This window comes from Schistocerca gregaria, chromosome X, assembly GCF_023897955.1.
Source record: "Schistocerca gregaria isolate iqSchGreg1 chromosome X, iqSchGreg1.2, whole genome shotgun sequence".
Classification (NCBI taxonomy): Eukaryota; Metazoa; Arthropoda; class Insecta; order Orthoptera; family Acrididae; genus Schistocerca; species Schistocerca gregaria.
Window position 1 is genome coordinate 685,417,246 of NC_064931.1, and position 18,640 is coordinate 685,435,885.

The window sequence follows — 18,640 nt, forward strand, 5'->3', positions numbered from 1 at the left end:
CAAAACTATAGACCTATATCTGTAACGTTGATTTGTTGTAGAACGTTTTTTGCTCTAGTATCATGTCGTTTTTGGAAACCCAGAATCTACTCTGTAGGAATCAGCATGGATTCCGGAAACAGCGATCGTGTGAGACACAACTCGCTTTATTTGTTCATGAGACCCTGAAAATATTAGATACAGGCTCCCAGGTAGATGCTGTTTTCCTTGACTTCCGGAGGGCGTTCGATACAGTTCCGCACTGTCGCCTGATAAACAAAGTAAGAGCCTACGGAATATCAGACCAGCTGTGTGGCTGGATTGAAGAGTTTTTAGAAAACAGAACACAGCATGTTGTTATAAATGGAGAGACGTCTACAGACGTTAAAGTAACCTTTGGCGTGCCACAGGGGAGTGTTATGGGACCATTGCTTTTCACAATGTATATAAATGACCTAGTAGATAGTGTCGGAAGTTCCATGCGGCTTTTCGCGGCTGATGCTGTAGTATACAGAGAAGTTGCAGCATTAGAAAATTGTAGCGAAATGCACGAAGATCTGCAGCGGATAGGCACTTGGTGCAGGGAGTGGCAGCTGACCCTTAACATAGACAAATGTAATGTATTGCGAATACATAGAAAGAAGGATCCTTTATTGTATGGTTATATGATAGGGGAAAAAACACTGGTAGCAGTTACTTCTGTAAAATATCTGGGAGTATGCGTGCGGAACGATTTGAAGTGGAATGATCATATAAAAATAATTGTTGGTAAGGCGGGTGCCAGGTTGAGATTCATTGGGAGAGTCCTTAGAAAATGTAGTCCATCAACAAAGGAGGTGGCTTACAAAACACTCGTTCGACCTATATTTGAGTATTGCTCATCAGTGTGGGATCCGTACCAGAACGGGTTGACGGAGGAGATAGAGAAGATCGAAAGAAGAGCGGATGTGTGATAAAAAGTTCAGAGAAGAACAGAATAGAAGCTTTTGGTATTTGGTGCTGCAGAAGAATGATGAAGATTAGATGGGTCGATCGGACAACAGTTGAGGAAGTACTGAACAAACTAGAGAGAAATGAAATTCGTGGCACAACTTAACAAAAAGAAGGGATCTGTTGAGAGAAGAGAGAGGGATAAAATTATAGATCAAGCGGTTTTAAATGTTAATAGGGTGCAAATGTAACGCAGAGATGAATAGCTCAGCACAGCATTGTCTAACGTAGTAAAACCAGTTTTCCAGCTGAAGGGCTGCACCACAATAACAACGACAACATTACATTAAAACTTGAGTCACGTTATCGCACTACTTGTTCAAACATAAAAAGTCAACATTTCGTTGATACGAACTTCATTTCTGTGAGAAGCCGATTCATTTTCCCATTTGATCTAATAATACCTTCTAGCATGAAATACACTGACGGAAAAAAATCGCAACATCGAAAAATAATTAATGGAGAACACTGAAATTTCTGGAGAACATTTTTCTAGGTAACATATTCAAGCGATTATATTGCAAGATCACAGGTTAATGAAAGCGAGAGATAATCCATTGCAAATGTGAAATGCTGATGCATTAATAACCGGTGCAATCGCCCGATTGTTGAATGAAAACATGCAAACGTGCCATCATTGTGCTGTCCAGGTGCGGGATGTTAGTTTGTGGACTGAAATTTCATGCCTGTTGCACATGGTCGGTCAATATAAGGACGGTTAATGCTGGCTGTGGATGACGCTGGAGTTGTCGTCGATGTTGTCTGTCCCATATGTGCTCCATTGGACAATGGTCTAATGCTCTACAGTCATGGACTGTGCGGCTGGTCCCGGCGGAGGTTCGAGTCCTCCCTCGGGGACGGGTGTGTGTATTTGTCCTTAGGATAATTTAGGTTAAGTGGTGTGTAAGCTTCGGGACTGATGACCTTAGCAGTTAAGTCCCATAAGATTCCACACACATTTGAACATTTGGACACTGGTCTGGTGACCGAGCAGGCCAAGGCAACATGTCAACACTCTGTAGAACATCTTGGGCTACAAGAGCGGTATGTGGGCGAGCTTTACCCTATTGGAAAACATCGCCTAGAATGCTGTTCATGAATGGCACCATAACAAGTCGAATCACCAGAATGACGTACAAATTTGCAGTCAGGGATCCTGGATTAACCACGAGAGAGCTCTTGCTGTCATACGAAATTCCACCCCAGACCATAATTACTGGTGTAGGTCCAGTGTGTCTAGCACGCACGCAGGTTGATTGCAGGTCCTCATCTGGCCTCCTCCTAACCAACATTCGACCATTAGTGGCACCAAGACAGATGGAGCTTTCATCAGAAAAGACATCAGACCTCCACCCTGTCCCCTGCGCTCCAATGAGCTCTCACTTGACACCACTGAAGTCGCAAATGACTGTTGTATCGGGTCAGTGGAACGCAAGCTGCAGGGTGTCTGGCTCGGAGCTGTCCTTGAAGTAACCGGTTTGTAACAGTTCGCTGTGTCACTTTCGTACTGCTTCTCATGTTGCTGCAGCAAGTGCAGTACGATGCACCAGAGCCACACGCCGAACACGATGATCTTCGCTCTCGGTAGTACCGCGTGGCCGTCTGGAGCCCGGTCTCCTTGGGACCGTAAATTCGCATCATCACCGCTGCCAGCATTCATGTACAGTGGCTAAATTCTTACCAAGTCTTTCTGCAGTATCGCTGAAGGAATATCCAGCATCTTATAGCCCTATACACGACCTCGCTCAAACTCACTGAGGTGCTGATAATGACATCTTTGTCGTCTTAAAGGTATTCTTGTCTAACATTAATTCACCACGTCAAATCTCAAAGACAACTAATTCTCACGACCGTTACAGCATGTTCTTATAGCAAACCTGATTTGCTTCCTCCGGTTCCACTCTTACTCGACTAAAATGGTTCAAATGGCTCTAAGCACAGTGGGACTTAAGGGGGTAGGACGTCAAATGGCCGACTAGGAGCAGGACAGGCATGTCAGGACATTTTAATTTCCAGTGTCTATACTTTTACAAATAAATTCATAAATTTTTGTCAGTATCACCAGGAAGGATTCAGGATTCATACTCATTGCAGTGGAAGCTCGAAAACATAACAAAATAATTTTTTTACGTGCGAAATTTCATCATTTTTTCACTTACTAATAGCTGCATTTGTTGCTATAGGTACACTTTTCTTCCTAAGTTAGAGAGATTTTGCGATGAATTTTGCACAGCATACATACCATACTCACAGGTGTATGAAACTCTACAATTTATTTAATTTATGAAAAAACGAATGAACTGCTATGTTTTAAACTTCATGTTTAGAAAAATCACAAATTTTATAGTTAATTACCTCAGTTTCTACCACAGTTTTTAATAGATTTGGAAAATTCTAGAGTTTCATACACATTTAAGAATGGTTTTGTATCCTGTGCAAAATTCATCGAAGAATCTCTCTTACTTATGAAAAAAAGTGTACCTATAGCAACAAATACATCCAACAGCAAGTGAAAAAATGATGAAATTTCACATGTAAAAAGAAATTATTTTGTTATGTTTTTGAACTTCCACTGCTATGAGTGTAAATTCTGAATCCTTCCTGGTCATGCTGACAAAGTTTTTTGAATTTATTTGTAAAAGTATGGACAGTGGAAATTGAAATGTCCTGTGGTGCCTCTCCTGCTCCAAGTCGGCCCGTTTGACGTCCTATCCCCCCTTAACACCTGAGGTCATTAGTCTCCTAGACTTAAAACTACTTAAACCTAACTAACCTAAGAACATCAAACACATCCATGCCAGAGGTAGGATTCGAAGGTGCGAGCGGGGCAGCAGCGCGGTTCCAGACTGAAGCGCCTAAAACCGCTCGGCCACAGCGGCCGGTTATACGTGACTAGAGAGAAATTTGAATAGACATCATCTTCCAGATGTAGAAACACGCCTACAAACTTCAGTTTATGTCGCACAAATGTTTCTTGGTGTTACGATTTTTTTCCCGTCAGTGTATTTATTTCTACCGTACAACGCATAAGTACTTGCAGATTTTTAAATATTTGAGCAGCTTATTATTTTCATTTTAGGACTTATGTCCATCGACCAGGACCGATTCGGCCCGGATCTATGATTACGGAATTACCGTCTGCGACACGTTTGGCTCTAAGCTGTCGACTAGAAACGGAGACGCAGAAAGCGTAGGCGAGCTGTCCCGAAAAACCTGTGTGACACTACGCCCCAACGGCCTCGTTTGTAAATAAACAGCGCCCTTGATCGACGGGTTCAACTGGATGGCATGCGGGAGATGTTTGTGGCGATAAGCGGTGACTACGTGCGTCCGGCCTCGGCGACGGCGCCTCACCGTCTCGATTCCGGCGCCTACGAGCAGAGACGCACATGTGATTTTGCAGTTGCACAATAGTTATCGGAGAATAAAGCACCGGCTTTATCTCTGTGGGGCTCAGTAGACGCGCCTCCAGAGAGCCGACAACATGGATGTTGCCCGCTGCCTGCTGTGGCTCCTCGCCGCCTTGCCGCGTGAGTGCCCGCGGTCGCGCCGCTAGCTGCTAACTTCCAATCCCTTCGCCGTGTCTGTATCGCACAGCTCGCCGCTCGACAGCTGACTGTCGACTATTTCCGAGAGACTTCGTTATTCAGTATTAAAGACTGCCGCACACGTTAACCGCACTGGGAGGTATAATGTCAAGAAATACGCAATGACTTAGTGTAAAAACTCATCTCGGTCCGCCATCTGCAACGACAGTAGATGCTATAGGGGCAGTGTAGCAAAACTGATTTCTTTTCTGTATCCGGAAACATAACAAAATAGAACAGATCAACTGAAAAGGTTCTCCTTCTCGCTGTAGATGATTCACAGAAAATGTAGGATCATATAAATTGTCTCATTATCAGGTATGTCTATTTCATGGGCTAAGGCGATGACATCAAAGTAAACTGATTCCAGGTTTGAATCGAAGTAATTTCCTCCCATTGCCTTCATCATTTTTACATTTATTTTCGCAGATAAAAAGTGGCATTTGCCGAAAATAATTGTCTCTCTTATCAGACATTCTGCAACATGAGTTATTTTGTGTTTTTAAAGTTTAGTTTGCAACAAGTGCACTAAAAGTTTGCGGTTTGTTTGAGCACTTCACTGCACAAAAGCTGGTCGATTTTTCAACTAAATGAAAACATATCCGTTGAAACGTGACATGTGGATTGTCTACGTTGACAGTAAAAATTGTGGTCGAGCGGTTCTAGGCGCTTCAGTCCGGAACAACACGGCTGCTACGGTTGCAGGATGGAATCCTGCCTCGGGCATGGATGTGTGCGTTGTTCTTAGGTTATTTATGTTTAAGTAGTTCTAAGTCTAGGTGACTGATGACCTCAGATGTTATGTCCCAGAGTCCTTAGAGCCACCTAAACCATTTGAAAAGTAAAAATTGTATTTGTGATAAATTCAATGTTTACAAAGAATTTCCTCACTCATAGCTGTTATAGTCTGTGTTGCAAGATACTGTGAGGAAAGATAGAAATGTCCTCACCATACTCTAACTTTTCTTATGATATTTGCAAAAGCAATAGTGTATTCAGATAATTTTTGAATATTCTTTTGTGCACCTAAAAATACATACTTAAGTAAGTGAATCTGTTTCATTACAATGCTACAGAATTTGCAAAATGATGTGTCTCAAGCAGGACTGCATTTTTAGTTTCCACGCGACTGATAATTAGGCCATTATCTCATTGCAACAATTTCGGCAATCACTCTCTTATTTCCCCGATTTGTAACATTGACTGTGTTAGTTCATTGTGAATTTCATAATAATAATAATAACGATGTATAAAGTCGTTGACACATAAGAAAATCAGATGACTTGTTAGGTTCAAAAATGGCTCTGAGCACTATGGGACTTAACATCTATGGTCATCAGTTTCCTAGAACTTAGAACTACTTAAACCTAACTAACCTAATGACATCACACAACACCCAGTCATCACGAGGCAGAGAAAATCTCTGACCCCACCGGCAATCGAATCCGGGAACCCGGCCGTGGGAAGCGAGAACGCTACCGCACGACCACGAGCTGTGGACTGACTTGTTAGGTATCACCACTTTCTCATCTACTTCCGCAAATTTACGGTGGGCTAAATATAAAGAAACTAAAACGCCGTTCCTCTTACCATTTTTAAAATGTACTCAAAATTATCCTATGATTATTCATGTCTTAGCATCTTGACGGCTCTTTTCGTTCTATCAGGCAGGTTCGTCTCGTGGTTACGAAGGCTTGATCTCATACTTTCTTTCACTCTCCCTGTCCTCGAATCAAAAGAAAACAAATTTCCTGTTAGTACCCGCCTCACTCGGGACACGCCACAAGCAGTAATTATTTTTTCCTGCTGTGTTGAGCCGCGCTGTCAGCGGTCTTGTTTTCTTGATGCTCGTGTCATTTAGTTGACCCACAACCCTGAAAGTACGTAAAGAGCTTCCCTCGAATATTAATAACTTGACGCTCAGATCGCGCTATATTAATCTGATGATTACTGTATCACGTCGTCTGTCCCAACTAATAGAATTCAATCATTGAAATATCCATGAATAACACCTATGATGCATGGCGTTAATGATACCTTGAGGTCAAACTGAATCCATAGACAGGATTAAAGCAACAATTGAGGTAACAGTTTCGACCACTGCACAGTTTCAGATCACCAACACAACGAAGCAGTCAAAAGCATCAGCGACATTCTAAAGAAATCACAATTCAGTTTAATGTAATTGTTGTCGCATGCGAAAACACTGAAAGCGGTGAAAGGGAAATAGAAGACACCTAAAGTAACGATTATGCTGCTCGAGTCACAGTGGATGTATTGTCGTCGGTATATGCTGTTCCATCACTCTTTTCCTATTTGAGTAACATTTTTTACCTGTAAGCTTCTATATCAGTCCTAATTTCCCTGTTTTATAGCCGTGGCCCTGTGCGAAAAATATGTAGCATGAAGCAAATGGGACACTGCGTTTCTACAAATCGAAACTGAAGTAACTTGATGCACTTGAAAAAAGTCAGTGATGAAATTACTTCCTTTTGTAGTTATTCTCCTAAATTCGTGATGTGGAAACTGAAAAGTGTTATACCTCTGATTTTCCCATCACGTTGAGTACAAGTGATATGAATTAGAATAAATCAACATTTTCATCGCATCTTGCTACACACTTCCAGAAATCTTATGGGTTATGTTACAAACGGGTAATGAGGAATTGTGTAATTTCGCTGCGTGAGGTAGAGAGATAGGAGCCTATAGGACAGAAAGTGATGTAAAAAATGCAGGTAAGAACGGACATCTAATACCACTGGAATCACAGCTTAAGATTGCTAAAAAATCGTCATAAAGACAGTAGGAAGCGTTGCTTTCGCGAAGTCTTTCAACTGTTATCGTGATTTGGGCGTACCCGTGATGACGTCTTCGGCATTTCTAGATACTAAGTAGCGCTGATTTCATGAGAACCATTTGCGTCAAAGTCTGGACGACGTCCAGTTGTAGCTAAGGGCTCGAGCGATGACGGCCGCTCCATCTTGTGCTACTCATAAGGCTTCCACAGTATGATGAAAGAGCATCGGGAAACCAGAAACACTGCCATTACTTTGCTAGAAAGTAGGTCCATGTTTATCGTTCATTACACACCCGGTTACATTTCTTGCCGGAAATTCAGCTGCGTTTGGCACTCGGCAGGCTGAATAAATAACGATCATTCTGTATGCAATCTTTTTTTCTAAATATGTAGACCGGTATATCAGAAACAACAGACATCAGTGAATATATAACGTATTTCCAGCAACAGTCTTGAATACTTAGATTCATTAGCACAAATGACGCGTTTGTTCGATTACAATAAGTGAAAGTGAGGTGCTAGTGATCTACGCCTTTCCTCATGTTACAAGATTCCCACAGTTTCAAAGAAAATTTTTCGTTGAGACGACATCGAAGTTGTTACTATGCTCGAACTGAACAAGGACAGGACAGAAATCTCTCGTGGTTAGAGAACTACCCTGGCATTAACGTCAAGTGATGTGCGGAAACGAAGAAAAACCAGGGTGGCTGGAATGGAATTTGATCATTGGGGGTAATAGTCCACTGCACCACCTCACACGAAACTAGCATTCCATCACTGAGATAAGTAACTTCCTGCAGGATCAAAAGTTAATGGCCGGCGGGTGTGGCAGAGCGCTTCTAGGCGCTTGTCTGGAACCGCGCGACTGATACGGTCGCAGGTTCGAATCCTTAGGTTAGTTAGGTTTAATTAGTTCTAAGTTCTAGGAGACTGATGACCTCAGATGTTAAGTTTCATAGTGCTCGGAGCCATTTGAACCATCAAAAATTACTGCGATGTTGGTGAGAATAAAAGCTGAATGTCTCGCCAGCGCCTTGCTCTACGATGAGGAGTTAATTGTAAGACAATAATCATAAGTAACATTTTTTCTTACTACTCTCACAAAATAACAATGCACGCTATGAGCGTTATCGGTATACAACAATGGTTTGTGCCTGTCGAGTATTGTGGGCTAGGGAATTAATAATTGTTTGATAGGTATGGAAGACGTTCTCGTTTTCTTTGCCGACGTCATGTTAGCACATGTCGAACAGAACCTCATGTATCCGTTACGTAACTAATAAAAGACTGTTAATCATGTCTAGTGTTTTACATGATCCCTTTACAACATAATTCCCGTTTTCGCAAAACCACAACTTTAAGCAAATATAGATACAACACATCAGCTCTGGTAGGCCGTTAGAAAGTGAAATATATATTGAAAAAAGATGGAGGGGGGGGGGGGGGGGGAAGGAGAGGAGCTCAGGAAAGATATTTAAATTTTATTCTTCCCACAATTCAGTAGTTACACATTACTCATGCTTGGATTTTTTGCCAAACGTACATTGGCACTTATCCTATATGTAATCTGAGGTGTAAAGACTAACGACCAACAGTGGACAATGATTACTCCTGTGTAACAGGAACCTTAATTCTATGCCCTTCGAAAACAGATTATGTTCTTTGTGTAGCTCTATGTAACTATATTAAAATAAAGTCCTTTAGAATGCATTCAAATAGCTCACACTTAAGTCTGCTAACAAAATTTTTAATTCGTGCTTTCTCTGTTGACAGTTATTTGCCGAAACGCTGAATGCCGATCGCTGCACAGGCATCGTCGCATAGTTGGCGGACTGCCGGCAAATATTACGGAAGTACCTTATTCCGTAAGTATGATACATAAACTTTTATATACACCAGCCGTAAGTGGCCAATGGATTTCACATTTGTACTTATGGTCACTTTACTGTAAACTTAGCGAATTTCCTAGACAGTGAACAATTACAATTAGCTGCGCTTGATACGACGTTATTTCTTCACTCAACTGAGTTAAATATTAACCTATGGGTGACTAGTCTTACGGTACTCTATCCATTTGTTTCTTCGTGGTTGGGTTTGTGGGTTGTTTTTGGGGAAGGAGATCAGACAGCGAGGTCATCGGTCGCATCTGATTAGGGAAGGACGGGAAAGGAAGTCGGCCGTGCCCTTTGAAAGGAACCATCCCGGCATTTGCCTGGAGCGATTTAGGGAAATCACGGAAAACCTAAATCAGGATGGCGGGATGCGGGATTGAACCGTCGTCTTCCCGAATGCGGGTCCAGTGTCTAACCACTGCGCCACCTCGTTCGGTTTTCTTCGTGGTAAAACAGGTAGAAAATGCAAACGATTCACTATTTCCCATTGTCTTGTAAGAACCAGGACATAGGAAAGCATATGGACGTCTTCACTTCTTCTGTAAAGAAACAAGGCCAAGTAATTCAGACTGGTGCATCACGCTTGAAAGGAAAACACGACTGTGACGTATTTCCAGTCATCCGTTTACTGTCTTCGACTGCCTGCTTGCGATTAAAGAATATGAATTCTTTGTATGAATACCCAAAATGTATTAATCCAATCGTAATTTGCTTCCGAATGACTAGAAAACAGAACATTACACAGTTTCAAACTATTGATCACTTCATATATCCTTGTCAGAGTTTCATCTTGAAGCCTGTTTCATGGGACACATTTAGTGTCTCTTGTCGAGCTGTTCCTCGTTTACAAATTTCGAACTGTGAACGAGAGATTCTAAGTACCTTTCGCTAAACACGCGACAACCGCTGTTTGTCACTGAACGTGTTTGTTCCTTATCAGCCTTCTGTAAGCAACATTTACTTTTCAGTCATCTACAATGACAATCAATTGCTAAAGCTTTTGGGTTATCTTGGATGTAGTCTAATTTTAATGCTTTGCCCAAGAGGACGAAATAAATTCTGTTACGTCTGTAACAAGAGTTGAATGTGCTATTACCTGAACGACGACGCAACAAGCGAAGAATAGATTGTGTAATGCCTAGCCTCTATCAAGATGCATTAATATGCGGAAAGAGAATGCCGACCACCATGAATCGCCACAACACTTTTAAACTAATCCTAGTCAAGGAACATTCAGTTCAATGTAAGAAATTATATACTTTGATGGAAGATTGTCGGAAACATTGGGTGTGCGGAAAGAAAAATTTACATTTTACCAATTCCATCCAGGAAAAGAAGCTAATAACGACTATACAGGTGAAATTACCTTTACGAGTATAAAAAAATGAACAGGAGTATTGAAAAAGAATACCAGTGAAATATTACAGACAACGTATCAGTTGGCCTCGTTGACTAGAGATGTTCATACCCGAAGGATAGAAATGAAGTGCAGTCTGAAACAAAATAACCAAAAAAGGAAATCACATAGTATGGTAGATGGAGCACAAACCCTTGGGGATATCATGTTAAGGGAAAATGGAACTGAGTACACCCGAAGAGAAATTGCTGAGAGATGGAGAAAGAAAGAGAAATATTGGCAGAGTTCCGTATATCCATCTTATATTTCGGATAGAGAGTAGGATAACAGCCTGTTAGTATATGAGAATTAATGGTAATATCTTCAGCCGTGTGTTTGAATCTCTATTTCGGTGACACACTGCACCGTCATCAGGCCCCTCTATTGACAATAATTGCTCCTATAACCAACTTTCCATGTTGCAGTAACGGAGGATATAAGTCAGACTTACAGTCAGCAGAGCTACCCATGCATGAGGTGCTTACTACTCACTGAATTTTGAGCCAGTAGAGCGGCCTGATGTCCGAGCGGTGTGTCCGAAACCGGTCGCATTGTAATAAAGAGATTCAAACACATTTATGAAGGTGCTACCATGAATTATCATAAATTGGTACAAAGTTCTCAGAAGAAGAATATTTAAACTGGAATTGAAAATGGCCAGATTACGAAAATTAAATTGGAGTTCCTATAAGGTTCTCTCTCCGGACCTATATGGCCAACTGATAACTAGCGACAGTATGCGGAATATGAAACAACAAACATTTTAGCAACGACACTCAAAGCCCTTAGGCGAAGAGGCACGTTTGCAGGAAGTCGCTCGTAGCCAACAGGTGTGACAGTGTACTGAGGCTAGACATTGCAAGAGTAACACTTTAGGTCTCTATAACTCCACAATAGTTCTTTGGAACAGACCTTTGATTTTTTTGGCTCCAGACTGTTGCTGACTCGATTTTTTCAGATTAAAATAATACATTGAGCATAATTACGTATAACATACATCGCAGACGGTTCACACATCTCTGGTAGCTTAAATAAAAGTGAAAATTGTATTTTACTACATTTCTTCTTGCTTTTGACTGCAAAACTACAAATTATTTCCTGGGTAAGAAATGTAGTGCAATATAAAAAGTAGGCAAAATTGTAAAATTCACACAATTGCAGTGTGCAAAGTTAGAAATCGCTGTATGTATCTGTACGTAATTTTACATTTAGAACAGTTTACTACATGTATTTATTGACTGAAGAGAAGGTTTAAGAACTATTATCTCAGTATAAAGACCCTTGACATATTTTATTTAAAGTGTCATGTTATTGTATATTCGAATTCCTTGGTTAAAATTAGAGAAGTTGAAACTGGAAGCTCCTGATCTTTCAAAGAAAGTCTATATTTTACCCTTATACTAAAATGAGGAAAATGCAGGTCTATGCTAACGTTACTCTTCGTTCTTTACAAACGTAAGCTTTTATGAAGAATTAGCAAACTTAAATTTGAGGGACTGGAATTTTTTTTTAAGTTACGAGTATAAGTATAAATTAATTTTTCACCGTGCGTTGTTCTAGCAGTTCTTTGTAGGATCATAAAAACATTTTCCCATTCTCCTACGCCAAGTACTAACGTGATTTTTATTTTTTCACTACGTAAAGTAAGTATTCTCTGAAGAATTGTTCCAGAGAATGCTTATGGCATCGCACACGGATTTGAATTTTTTTCTCTCACTTGTGTGATAATCGAGATTATTTCGAAGCCGGAAGCCAAATAAGAGCACCTCCAATGGCAGTAATGCTTTCTTCGTTGCAGGACTTCCTGTCTCTAAATGAGACCTCAGAATTTTTTTTATTTGTATTAATAAGCTATTCCTTTAAAAAACGTTGAATTAAGTTTTCTTATTTCTCCATACGTAAGTTCTTCAATCAAATGTTACCAATGAAAAGGAAACTCATTTTAGTTACAGAGTTAACGCTTGATAATTCACTTGTGGAGAGAAAGGAACTGGCTGGAGTATGAAATCCTGCGTAGCACTTGGCCAATGTTCCAATAACTCGAGAAGTGAATTCTAAGGTTCCTAGTCTCGCACCCAAATTTTCCGTGTTCATGCTCTAGGTTACAGAACAGTGATTCCCAAACTTTCTGAGACCGTTACCCTGGCGTACAACCAGGTGTTAGCTATTATCCCTCGTCGTCCCCTCACAGCCATCGACAATATCGCCTCACTAACCTTTAAAATGAAAAAATTATTTACTTTGTACACTTTCATTTTTAAAACGACGTAAGACAAATGATTTTTATGTGTTGTAGGTGTTTTATTAAATCACGAACTAATGAGTCAATGAAACAATTGGTACTGCTATTTCTATCTTCTTTCTACATAACTATGAAGCAATTTCCAGTAAATCGTAGTGCTACCTACATCTCTTTCCGAGAAAATGAAGCTAATTATCCACATTGAGAGTAGAAACATGTCGCAAAACATGGTTCCTCTACACCACTCATCTTCCTAGCGATACCTGCTTCAGCGGCAACCTGCACCCCTATCTAAGACAACCAAATTAAAATGTGGGCACTACACTTAGCCCTACTTTTGCTAAATCACTTGATTGCTGGACTGCTTTGTTCTGAACTGGCAGAAATTGGAATACTTCAGGCTGCCAATGCTTTGTATGTGTCGACTGCCCTAATAATAATAATAATAATAATAATAATAATAGTACAGAGTAGGTGCAACAGCAGTATAGTAGCCATAACTTACTGTTGTGTTGGGATGTAAATTAGTTGGTTCGTTGTTGAGGAATTAATAACGAATCAATTTCTGATAAAAATGTAGTTACTGGCAACTTATGTAATCAGTGTTACAGTATTACGAAACAGTGATAATAATAAAGATCCTTTAAAAATAATTTACTTTCGTGACTGAAACATAATTGAACATCATTTTTACGGTTCAAAAAATTAATTTTTACCTCTAACGGTGTTATTACCCCCAGGTTTGGAACCACTGTGATAGAGTGATCAAATTTAATTAGAATGCCTTTGATGCCACACTACTCAGGATATACATGCGAAGTTTTGAAATCCATAATCATTTACACACTTCAGGAAAGAGGTCAACTGCTCTGCGAATATGGTAAAATTTATAAAAATAATTTTTAAAATAAAAATAAAATATATTACCTCCTTCATCCGTTTTCTCATTTAATAATTAACTGATCGCATAAAAAAGAAAATTGTTATTTTTTCTGTCAGAGCTTCCAGTTTCATCGTTTTTTTCCAAGTCGATGTTCGATCCTTGCAGTGCAGTTTTATTTCTTGTCGTGAGCAGCAAATTTGTATAAAAGCTTACTTTAAGTTTCTATGTCTTCTTTTTGTTCCAGTTGTCGCTACAGTTAGATGGGAAACACATGTGTGGTGCTGTTATTATAAACGAAAACTGGGCAGTTACTACAGGATACTGTTACAACTTGTAAGTAGCAAAACCATCTGCATGAATTTGTTTACCATTCTCAGTTAACTTCATTTCTGTTATGAAGCAGAGCTTCAGCCAGTTTTATGATTGTGATCGATGAAATTTAAACATTCATTATCTCTAGGTTATACTACAGCAACAGTAACACTTTGGAAATACATATTTCACGGCTATGTGCGTTACATGTCACGCTTTCTTGTATTGTTGTGTTTAGGGCTGTGCCAGCACAGAACGCCACAGTGAGGGCGGGCTCCAGTGTCCGAGAGACAGGTGGCAGCGTGCACACTGTTGAAAGATTTGTGCCACATAGTCACTACGTCCCCGCCTATTCGGACTACGACATAGCAGTACTTAAGGTATGAATTTATCACTACTTCTTGTAGAATAAAAACAACAGAACGACCAATGAAAATGGAGTTACATTGCTTCTGAAACAGGCACTTCGCTATTTAAGTAAGCTATATTATGGGTTTGAACTGAACTAATGTGGTGCACGGCAAGCGAGAAAAATTTTGGGATTCACCATACCGCGATTCGTTTCCATCAATTAATAGGCATATTAAATAACAGGAAATCGGTAAATGTTTGTGAAATGAATATGCTTCTCGCACTGATTCATTCTTAGATAACTACGTCTGGGATACACTCTACTAATGATTTTAGAAAAGTTAAGACACCCAAAGAAAAGTTTATAATAATAAGGAGACTCAGGAAAGAAATTAATTTTTGCACTCTTAAGCTTAGGGGCGCTGTTTATCTCTGAGCAGTGAAAACTTACAGTGAAAGCAGTTCTCACAGTGATCCGTGTTCACCCATAAGACAAATTAGTGACACACAGGAATAACAGTCCAGTGCAACCGAGGGTGACTGATAAAACCATAGTGGAGTTGGCTACAGGTTCCAGTCAAATCTTAACCAATCTTTCACAGTTCAATATGTTACCTCAAAACCGTCCTCGTGAGCAAGTAGTCAATTACATGCAATAAAATAATCACACGCAAAACTAAACAAAAACGTATGGACATAACAGTGAAATACAATTCGAAAAGTGGTGTTTTGGAGAGGACACAATATGCTAGGCAGCTACCCAAGGTCCAAAAGGAAATTAAAAAAATTAAGAACTCAATGAAAGATCGTAGATGTCATGCAAAATTGTTAATGCTGTCCGGAAACTATGAAGAGAAAATATAAAACCAGTGGGCCAGGTTAGGCTGTCAGTGACAATGGACGCGATCGGGGAATGCATATAAAATATTAAGGAAGAAAATCACGAGAAAAATGGCTACACACTTGGATGGGACTGTCAACAGAATAAATTGGTGATGTTGACCACGTCCTTATTGTTTTATAAAAGTTTTTGTGACCTACAAACGCACGCAAATGTGAAAATAATGTGGTACTAACAAGATATTCAAACTAAAAGATGGTACTGTGTGATCTGAAATTGACAGAGATAGCGCGTGCAACGTCTGTGCAGCTCCCCTGGATAGCCATCTTAGATGAATATGTAAATGAATTTTAAGGACTGTTGATGCCGTGTATAACGGTCATGTAAGGCGAATGTATAATGTTTATCCAGGACCGTGGAAGTTGTGAATATCCATGTGCTTGTGGAAAACATAGCATCAGAAATCGCTAGGTCTCAACGAAGCAAGAGGCTGCGAAATGAGAAAGCAACGAAGTCTCAACAGGGACTCTATATTGTCGAGCCATAGCAGCTGAACGGGATTCTTCGTGAATGTAGCTGATCGCATCGTGAAACTGCAGACCGCAAGGGGTTCTATGCCAGTATATTTACATTTGTGTATTTATCAGTACCACGCCAGCCATCATTCGATGTGTGTCAGAGGTTGTTTGTGGTAGCACTGCGATGTTTCAACTAACGTGTGACAATCGTTAAAAATTCGCGGAACCAGACACTGTCAGTAAGCCGTCGGCTTAAGGGCCGTGCATTCGAACGTCAACGTTGAGCATGCCGAGTTTCTGACGTCATGGTGTGGAGAAGCACGCTGAGGAGTCTTTCCGAACTTGTAGAGCAGTATCAATAACGGCGAATGTTCTGAACTTACGTTTGAATTGAAACGTCCCCTTGGAAAAATTATACAAGACTGTGCTTAAACTGACACACAATATTTTTTAGCGCAACGCAATCTGACTTTTAAAAATCTCTACGAAAGAATGGCCCTGACTAACATTAACCTATACCTTTCACAAATCACTTACCTCACCAAAAATCTTCGTTATACGAACTACTGCAATACAGCGAGCGCCACTACTGCCAGCTAAATAAAAGATTCAAACTACGGAAGGCACTAACTACTGATAGACATAGTTAGCGAATGAAAGATTTTAATACAGAACAAACAATGTATTTACCTTAATAGTCATAATATATATAGCAGTTCATGACATCCATTCTTACAAATTTCAAAACCCCGCCATTTCTCTCCTCACATCCACCACTGCTGGCGGCTCGCCTCCAACTGAGCAACGCTACGCGCTGTTAACATCAAGCTGTCCAACACTACAGTGGCAGACAACAATGCAAACTAGCCACAGACTGCACACAGCACAGCCAGTGATTTTTACACAGAGCGCTACGTGGCGTTGCCAATATAAAAACCTAAACAGCCTACTTACAGAATGTAGACCAATAAGGTGGAGAAACGGCACCTTCGTCGCAATCACGGCATCTCTTTGCAGTACTGAGTCTGGAGACGCCATATTGGCCTCAGTTGAACTCATATTGGGTGGCTTTTATATTATAACCTACGTTCTATGAATATATACCGTTTCGAAGCATCAGAAAACTGATCTTTCGAAAACCTGTCGTTTATTAGTACGATCTGTTGTGACAAAACGACAGGAAACGTCGTATTAGTGGTTAAATAATTTTCGAATTGTAATTTGCGTGTTATGAAAGTATGCCGTTTAAAGGCAAGGCATATTGAAGATCAATCAAACACACATTTTCTTAGTACAGTTCGTTATACTTAAATATCAGTTAGTAGGATGTAGTAAGATATCTGCGATTAAAGCCACCAGAAGATAGTAACATACAAGGCAAGGTCGCGTGATACAAACGTTCAGTGTAGCGTAATGAATGGAGGTGCAGAGTTACAAAGTGAAGTGCGGTGTGTTGCAAGTCTGCGTCTCACCACGACCTTTTCTTCCCCCTTTTCGCGCTTTCTGATAGGTTCTGAGACTTTCCTATTGATTTGTTGTTGTTGTTGTTGTTGTTGTTGTTGTTGTTGTTGTGGTCTTCAGCCCTGAGACTGGTTTGATGCAGCTCTCCATGTTACTCCATCTTGTGCAAGCTTCTTCATCTCCCAGTACCTACTGCAACCTACATCCTTCTGAATCTGCTTAGTGTATTCATCTCTTCGTCTCCGTCTACGATTTTTACCCTCCACGCTGCCCTCCAATACTAAATTGGTGATCCCTTGATGCCTCAGAATATCCCCTACCAACCCATGCCTTCTTCCAGTCAAGTTGTGCCACAAACTCCTCTTCTCCACAATTCTATTCAATACCGCCTCATTAGTTATGTGATCTACCCATCTAATCTGTAGCATTCTTCTGTAGCGCCACATTTCGACAGCTTCTATTCTCTTCTTGTCTAAACTATTTATCGTCCATGTTTCACTTCCATACATGGTTACACTCCATACAAATACTTTCAGAAATGACTTCGTGACACTTAAATCTATACTCGATGTTAACTAATTTCTCTTCTTCAGAAACGCTTTCCTTGCCATTGTCAGTCTACATTTTATATCCTCTCTAGTTCGACCATCATCAGTTATTCTGCTCCCCAAATAGCAAAACTCATCTGCGACTTTAAGTGTTTCATTTCCTAATCTAATTCCCTTTGCATCACCCGACTTAATTCGACTACATTCTATTATCCTCGTTTTGCTTTTGTTGATGTTCATTTTATATCCTCCTTTCAAGACACTGTCCATTCCGTTCAAATGCTCTACCAAGTCCTTTGCTGTGTCTGACAGAATTACAATGTCATCGGCGAACCTCAAAGTTTTTTATTACTTCTCCATGGATTTTAATACCTACTACGAATTTTTCATTTGTTTCCTTTACTGCTTGCTCAATATACAGATTGAATAACATCAGGGACAGGCTACAACCATGTCTCACTCCCTTCCCAACCACTGCTTCCCTTTCATGTCCCTTGACTCTTATAACTGCCATCTGGTTTCTGTACAAATTGTAAATAGCCTTTCGCTCCCTGTATTGTACCACTGCCACCTTAAGAATTTGAAAGATAATATTCCAGTCAACATTGTCAAAAGCTTTCTCCAAGTCTACAAATGCTAGAAACTTAGGTTTGCCTTTCCTTAATCTTTCTTCTAAGATAAGTCGTAAGGTCAGTATTGTCTCACGTGTTCCAATATTTCTACGGAATCCAAACTGATCTTCCCCGAGGTCAGCTTCTACCAGTTTTTCCGTTCGTCTGTAAAGAATTCGAGTTAGTATTTTGCAGACGTGACTTATTAAACTGATAGTTCGGTAATTTTCAC

General features: G+C 40.2%; 1 protein-coding gene across 1 annotated transcript in view; it reads left to right on the forward strand.

The window, feature by feature from the left end:
• Nucleotides 1–4,392: 4,392 nt before the first annotated feature.
• The window catches only part of LOC126299510 (trypsin-1-like), a 35,747-nt gene continuing 21,499 nt past the window's right edge, over nucleotides 4,393–18,640 (forward strand). Inside the window, exons 1-4 of the mRNA XM_049991472.1 lie at nucleotides 4,393–4,499; nucleotides 9,127–9,218; nucleotides 14,011–14,099; nucleotides 14,317–14,458. Coding sequence (XP_049847429.1) covers nucleotides 4,454–4,499; nucleotides 9,127–9,218; nucleotides 14,011–14,099; nucleotides 14,317–14,458 — 369 coding nt within the window. The 5' untranslated portion in view covers nucleotides 4,393–4,453. The remainder of the gene's footprint in view (nucleotides 4,500–9,126; nucleotides 9,219–14,010; nucleotides 14,100–14,316; nucleotides 14,459–18,640) is intronic.